The following is a 7,389-nucleotide window of genomic DNA, read 5'->3' on the forward strand; positions in this document are numbered from 1 at the left end:
GATTGGGGACCCAATTGGTTTATAATCTACCTCGATGTGATGTACCAAACCACATCAGTACTCTAATCATTCTATACTTGGTCAAATCGTAGCCGTTCATAATCTCCTGGTAATTTCAGCTTTGTCCGTCAGTCGACTTGCAGGAAGGGACAGCCCAGCCATTATCCGTTTTACAGGGTCAGGGAGCGACGTAGTAGTGGAGCTAGAGGAGCATCAGAGCCTATTTGGACACGTGGATCTGAGTAAATGCGAGATCATGTGAAAAAGTGAACTATATTTAAGGAATTTTAAAAGTCCAAAAAATTAAGACCTCTCTACACTAGACCATGGGTGGGGTCCAGCTCAAAATTCAAAATTCAAAAAAAAAAAAAAGCCACTACCAATTAATTATAATTAATTAAAAGGAAAAAAATAATTAATGTGAACTGTTCGTATTTCGTAACCATTTCCATATGATCCCTCCGCTTCGAGGAGTGTTTCTGATACGGAGCTTCACACCCGACACCGGAACGTCCTTCCCGGACTTTTGCTCACCGTTTTCCGTCACCGGAAAAAACGACGTTCAGGTAAGCTTACCTCCAAGTTCATCAGAATTACGCTTTTCGCTGGAAGTATCAGAATTCAGAAGCAGTAGCTGAAGCTAGCTTAGGTTCTCCGGCGATTTTTTCCCGGTCTCCGCCGGAAGTAAACATCGTTGGATTTCTTATCGGAGAACTATTGATTTCTCATTTCTGTCTCGTTTTACGTATCGGAGTAAGTAAGATCCTTAGAACGCGGTTGCCTGATAAGAAGCTTCGGAACGATTTTTAAAATAGTAAGTAAGCAAGAAAACAGCTGAAATCGAGGCGTATTTAGAGATCCAATACGATCTCAGATCTCTGGATGAGAGAATCCAATTTTTAATCCATTTTTTTTTATGTTTTCTAACTTTCTCCTTCGCTGTATATTTTACTTTTGAATCTTCAAAAGGAAAGAAAAAGGGAAATATATCATCATCTCATCAAGCTTTAATAAATCGTTGTCTTTTTTCAATCAAGTGGAGCTCAAGCATCGATCGTCCTTGTCTCGATTTGAATGGTGTTTCTCTTTCTTGGTTGCATTGTATTCGAGTAGCCGGAAAACTGAACAGAAATCGGTTTCTTTGGAGAAGTGATAGAAGTGATCGAAGCTCCGGTGATTGATGCAAAGAAGAGAAAGTATTAAGGGTTGAGCAAATGGAGTGGAAGTAAAATATTAAGCATATTTGGTAAGAAGAGAAGCAAATGCTATAAACGAGAGGGGATGTGGGTTATTAATTTAGTTGTCACGGTATTTAATGCTAGAACCTGCCGGTTCAGTACGCCCTTCTGGAGGAGTCGTTATTTAAATTAAATTCTGAGAGAACTATTTTGACTTTCATAACTGGCTTAGGGTTAGATCAATCCTCTTTCCTCTGTTCCTCTTCTTGTCTCTCTTGCTGAAGCCAAATTTTCAGAATTTTTTTCTCCTCGCTGAGCTTTGATTTATCATTTTCTCGCATTAATTCCAGTGAGGATGTTTCTTTTTCTGCTGCATTGAGGAACTTAGGTGGGTTTTCTTTTTATTTTTAATTTTTAATTCTGGATTTTTGTCCTGTTGCTTCCTGGAACGACTCTGTTTTTAGTCTAAGAAGACTGGCTTCTCTAATTTTTCTGTCGTTTGTTCTCCATTTTTGCTGCTAACTATTTTCTTCCCCATCCTTTATGCAGACGAAGGCCATTGGGCTGTCTTTTATTCAGAAGCGGAGCTATAGAGGAAAAAGGACTGCGCTTTTAGACTAATAAAAGGTACTTTTTTTTTTGTCTGATTCACTGTTTTTATCTTCTTTTTAAGTTTCTAGGGTTTTGGATCTAATTCAGATCTCTCAGCTTTTTTCATTTCGGATTCTATTATAGAGTTCTGTGTGAGTTCTGGGAGTACCCTCTTGGGGGTGTTTTTTACGAGGCTTGAAACCCTACTCGATGAATGGTCTAAATCTCACTGGAGTGGGTTAAAAATGAGAAATACGGAGCAGGGCAGATTGTTAAAGGAAGCCCAATCAGATTTTGGATTCTTTTTTTTTTTTTTTTTTTTGGGTTTAGCTCTTGAAGTAATTCTTTTAGGTTTATTTAGTCTAGTTTTAGTCCTGAAGAAAGGCTGACAACCAGTAACTTCTTTGTTCCCGGTGTCAGAAAGGTTATCTTCAAAGAGCACTTCAATGTGTTTAGTACATTTAAAGTTTCTGTAGCTTGAATTGAAAATACTGCCAGTTATGATGACCAAATTGACAAAAAATGAACGGCCTCCATTTGATCCCCACTAAATGAAAGAAATTAATTTGCTTTTGTTTGATTGCTCCTTTTACGGATTCCCTTTTGTCCTGGTTCTGGATTTCTTTTTAACCCGGGGGCATCTTATTTTTTGTTTCTTAATGGCTCTGCAGTATCTTCATAAGTTCTCATTTTGCTTTCTTGACTGTATTCGAGTGTTGCTTTGCCTTTTCTTTGACTTCTTTTATGTTAACAATTGACCATTTTATTTTTGGATGACGAGTTTGGTTCTTGTTGTTCTATTGAATTTTGGAGAGTGCCCTTGACTCATACGGTACCCTCTCGGGTGTGTGTTTTTTTTGGGGGGGGGGGGGTAGGGGAGGTTGTCTGTGTTTCTTCTTCTTCCCTTGACCCCTTATATTTCTTCCTTAATACAAAGATGAAACCCTATGATACATCAATGGGCAGTTTATGTTTCAATTGAATATGCCTGAAATGGAGAGATCTGAACTTTCCTCCTCTTGAGATTTAACATATTAATTTTCTTGAGTAGAATGGTTAAAATGGTTCCTGGTTTTTCATGGTTTCCTCACAATTTCTATCACAATTGTCCGTCTGGAATGATAATATGTCTTCCTTTTTTTTTTTTTCATTCTAGAATTAATGGTAGTTGTCCCTTGACATTTATTTCCTTCATTTCTCTCTAACCCCACCCCAAAGCCCCCAGTTTTATTGTGTGTTTTCCTAATGACTTTTTTGTCTTACTGAATGGTCATATTTGTGACCTGATCAAGGATCTTGTTAGTCATTTTTCTACTCTGAATGTTAGAATCCTTGGAAGTTTAATTAATCTCAACCTGAATATGACAGTTGATTGCTTCTGTTCTTACAGGAGTGGAGATTGGTTCACTTAGTTGATGACATCTGCTAATTTCTTAGTCCTCAAAATGATGCAAGAAGCTGATGTAATTTAAGGACAGCCACTTAGCATATGTAGACCATGAAACTTGGTAATCTTCTGATCTTACTTATATTAAGTATGAGGGCCGGGACAAAAAATAAACTAGCCTTGGCCTCATTTCTTTAATTTATTTTTGAAAGGGTCTAATTTAATGACTTGTAATCATAATTATCTGTCTACATTTTTCTTTTCTACCCTGCAACTTCTCTATATACCAAGAGTTGGAATGGGGATGATTCTCTTTCAGAATATTGGTTAGGCTATGTTTGGTTGTAAGGGAAGTGAATATTACTTGAATTTCTTACCATTGTTAATGATACATTTTACATGTAAATTTTATTTTACTTTTTAAATCAAAAGGATTTAGATGCAAAGTAAGTAAAATTTAATAACCAAATATGGAATGATTTGGAGTAAGTGATATATTCACATGGGTAACGACTACAGAAGTTTCTTTTTTAGGTTTGAAAATTTTATATTCCCTTCCCTTTAATTCCCCTTGCAACCAAATGAAGCCTTATTATGTATTCTTTGTTGTACATACAGGGAACATCATAAAGCTTAACCATTAATTAGCTAAACCTCCAACAATGATTTAATTTTTCTTCAGTGGGTACATTTCTGGCATCATTTGTTGAGATTTAAAATTTTCTGATCCTTAAATGTGATGCCAATTATCTTAAAATGACAAAATGCAAGATTGTTACTGGATATGTGATATTGTAGCCCTTAACTTCCCAGTAATTTTTATTTTCTATGTAAGTTGTGAATGAGCCATTATGTATTGTATCCACTTTGTGTTTCTTTTGTACCATATTTGAGTGTTATTCTTTACTCTGTTTCTCATTTCTTCTATGCTAATGCTTTTATTTGTATGACATGGTACAATATTTAAAAAGTTTGGACTCCGAGTATTCCTGTCCTTATGTTGCCCTTAATTTGAATTTGACTGCAGATAACGAGCCCATGCATGATCATTCAACTCTGGTTGTTAGGCCTGTTTCTAAATATTCTGTCAATCCTTTGGAGATGGGGGATTTAAAATCAGATAATGAGATTTTGAATGAAGTCAAAAACCGAATGCCATCTGATGTAAAGAGCCAAAACTGTGAGAAGGATGTAGTACAATTACCATCCGAGAAGCACAATGAGGACAGAGTGGGGAAGATACCAGTTTTACTCAATTCCAATTCCATTGAGAACGATGATTTCATAAATGGGATAGGAAAAAAGATGGAAGATAGTGTAGTACCTTATACAATTCCTTCAAACAAAGTTGAATTGTCTGAGAAAGAAGGAGAATGCTATACTGATAAGAGTGTTATGGAATATGAAGTGCCTGAGAAAATTGCATTTTTCAAGGTGGATGCTTATCATGTGGTTAAGGACATCTGCATTGATGAGGGAGTCCCTTCCCTGGACAAGGTTTTGGTAGAACATAGAAAGGAGGATAGTAATCATAGCTTACAAACTTCTTATTTAGATTTTAATGAAGTGAGCAAAAAATCAGTTGACTATCGATCACTCATTTCAGAAGAGATGAAATCTTTGGTTGTAGATTATCACAATATGGATGTTTCCGGGCAATGTGATTCTGAGAACATATTGCAGAAAAGTGAGGAAAATGTTGATGCAAAAGGTGATATCACCCACAATGAATTGGTTGAACACAACCTTGATGAGAATGTTTGCATGCAATGCTGTTCTAAGAATCAATTGCAGAAAAGAGAGGCAAATATTGATTACAAAGATGAGATCCCACATGACAAGGGTGAGAGCGTAGTAACTGAAAATATGCTTTTGTTTCAAAATTTGGAGAAAGAGAACTGTCACATAGAGTCATTAAAACTTGAGAGTAATGAAGGCAAGAAACATTGTGGGCAAGAGCAGCTCCACAGTCTTGAGAATTTGTTGCAGAAAAATGAAGGAAATATTGATGCAAATGATGAATCCACAAAAGGTGTCTCTGATGTTGCTGTCCCTCTAAATGTCCTTTTATTGCAAGAGATTGACATTCAAAATTCTCACCCTGCATCATCCAGTTTTAATGGCAATGAAGATCAAGAACATTCTAAGCAGGTAACCTGTTGGCCACAATGCTTGCTTAAGAAACTACTTTATTCTTGAAGTAGAATGTATAATCGAAAATAACAAATGTTTCATGAAACTATTAAATATTTGTTGAGTGTTTAAGCTCTGTTTGTCAGTTGGTTAGAAAGTTGTGCTGAATATGGAACCCTGACAAACACTTCTATACTAGAAGCAAGAGGCTCCATTCTTGTGATGATCAGGATTCCAGAGTTTCTGGCATGATTTTGGATAACAAAAATTAGAGCATGGAGTACCATGCCACCTTGGATAGTAGGCCTTCTCCATAGTCCAATTTGCCTAACATTGCTATAATCCCAATTAACCACTGGTGAGCTATTTAATTCAGGATAGTCCATTTTTGTTTTGACCATGCACTATGGAATATGGATTGAGCAATTAGGATTCTCCAGCCTGCAACTTCAAGAATCTGTGATATGCTCTGTCATTTATTTGAGGTCTATTTACCAAGTGAACTATCCTAGGTGGATGATGCATTTGTCTGTACTGATTCCATTTCCTTTACAATCTACAGAGGACATAAAAAAGCTGTAGATGGCACTACTACATTCCACCCAATGGGCCATAAGTTGATGCATGAATTATCATCTTGATTCTTATAGAGTGTTTATTTGTGTGAAGTTATTTTTCTTTAGCACAAAATGTGACAGATTGTGACTGCAAAATAGCAGGATACAAGTAAAGAGCCAATTGCAGCACACTGTGCTGTGTGTTCTGTGGCTGAAGAACCCAGTGAGAGAAACTGTGTCAACAACGTTCCATTTGATAGTAAGGTGGAGAGTGGGAGCATCACTTTCAATTTTGATTCTCCAACAACAAGCAGTAGAGAGGACAGCCCACAAAATGCTGACCACCATCCTCGTCAGACTCTACCTGGGGGGCTTGAAGATGGAACATTGGATAGTCTAACAAGTTCAAGCCGTAGCTTTTTTATTCAACATGGTCATGGAGAGTCAAGTTTCTCTGCAGTGGGTCCCCTATCAGGTCCAATATCACACTCAGGGCCAGTACCGTATTCTGGTAGCATTTCTCTCCGGTCAGATAGCAGTACAACCAGCACTCGTTCCTTTGCCTTCCCAGTGTAAATTGCCATAATCTTTTCCTTTTGATCTCCAATAGCTGTTTTTATCAATTCAACTCATGCGTAACTTATGCAATTACAGACTACCTTCAGAGTGGAACAGCAGCCCAGTCAAAATGGCAAAAGCTGATCGGAGACATTTCCGGAAGCATCGGGGTTGGAGGCTCAATATTCTTTGCTGTAGATTCTGAATACTTCTTTCATCCACTTAGTTAAGCTCCAATATACATCATCTAAATAGTACTTCTCATAAATATTTTCAGTCCCTTCTACCCAGGCTTGGTGTGTTTTGTTCACTGGGTTCAAATTATAGTGCTTGAGTTATATCATGGGGCATGCAAATTGAGATGTAATTATCTCAATTTAGTTATATCAATATCATCGCCATAGTCATTATCTATATGTCAGATTTATTTATTTATTTATTTTTTTTATCAAGAAATTTTCGTTTTATTATCATGCACCTGATCATTGGTTGGTCATGGTTGTCATTATAACCTGTCGTCGTGTATAATATTGTCTGGTTGATACATCAACGGTAATGATATATGATTATGCATTCTTGTACTGCTCATCTTTTATTATCCAAGGGAATGCTGAACTGTATCTTACACCCAAGACACAGCATGAGCTTTTTGGCCAAGGTGATATTATCCTGATCTTGTACTTCTCTTAGACCAATTCTAGTGGAATACAAATTTTCAATTCTAATATGAAACATTAGAATGCCCTTAATCTACCAAATCTGTACAGCCCTTTTAGGAAGTTGCCAACATCGTCTACTTTCTATATCTTCCATTTTCCTCAGATTTTGCAACTACTATACTTCAGTAGGTTGTTTGAGAGTTATATTTTACTTCTGAAAAAGAGAAAAACAGAAGAAGAGAAGAAGACAAGGATTTCAACAATTTATAAGTTTATTTGGTATTTTATTTCATAATTAATGTTCTTTCTAGAGTAATTCGATTGGT

General features: G+C 36.6%; 1 protein-coding gene across 4 annotated transcripts; it reads left to right on the forward strand.

The window, feature by feature from the left end:
* Window positions 1-431: 431 nt before the first annotated feature.
* Window positions 432-6,818, forward strand: LOC122077872. Of its 4 annotated transcripts, none has more exons than XM_042643772.1 (6): window positions 432-566; window positions 1,728-1,805; window positions 3,160-3,277; window positions 4,184-5,307; window positions 6,009-6,418; window positions 6,501-6,818. In XM_042643772.1, the coding sequence occupies exons 3-6, from the start codon at window positions 3,268-3,270 to the stop codon at window positions 6,607-6,609; spliced, it is 1,653 nt and encodes a 550-aa protein (XP_042499706.1). In that variant the 5' UTR covers window positions 432-566; window positions 1,728-1,805; window positions 3,160-3,267; the 3' UTR covers window positions 6,610-6,818. The 4 variants fall into 4 exon arrangements, with proteins under 4 accessions (XP_042499706.1, XP_042499707.1, XP_042499705.1 ...); XM_042643773.1 differs by lacking the exon at window positions 432-566 and adding an exon at window positions 993-1,246; XM_042643771.1 differs by lacking the exon at window positions 432-566 and adding an exon at window positions 1,374-1,566.
* Window positions 6,819-7,389: the final 571 nt, after the last annotated feature.

The sequence above is a fragment of the Macadamia integrifolia genome, chromosome 5, assembly GCF_013358625.1.
Source record: "Macadamia integrifolia cultivar HAES 741 chromosome 5, SCU_Mint_v3, whole genome shotgun sequence".
Classification (NCBI taxonomy): domain Eukaryota; kingdom Viridiplantae; phylum Streptophyta; class Magnoliopsida; order Proteales; family Proteaceae; genus Macadamia; species Macadamia integrifolia.

What these genes read in the sequence shown, in the direction of transcription:
- LOC122077872 (XM_042643772.1), top strand. An exon ending in ATCAAGAACATTCTAAGCAG is followed by an intron (nt 5,308 to 6,008) that starts GTAACCTGTTGG and finishes GCAAAATAGCAG; the next exon opens with GATACAAGTAAAGAGCCAAT. An exon ending in CGTTCCTTTGCCTTCCCAGT is followed by an intron (nt 6,419 to 6,500) that starts GTAAATTGCCAT and finishes ATGCAATTACAG; the next exon opens with ACTACCTTCAGAGTGGAACA.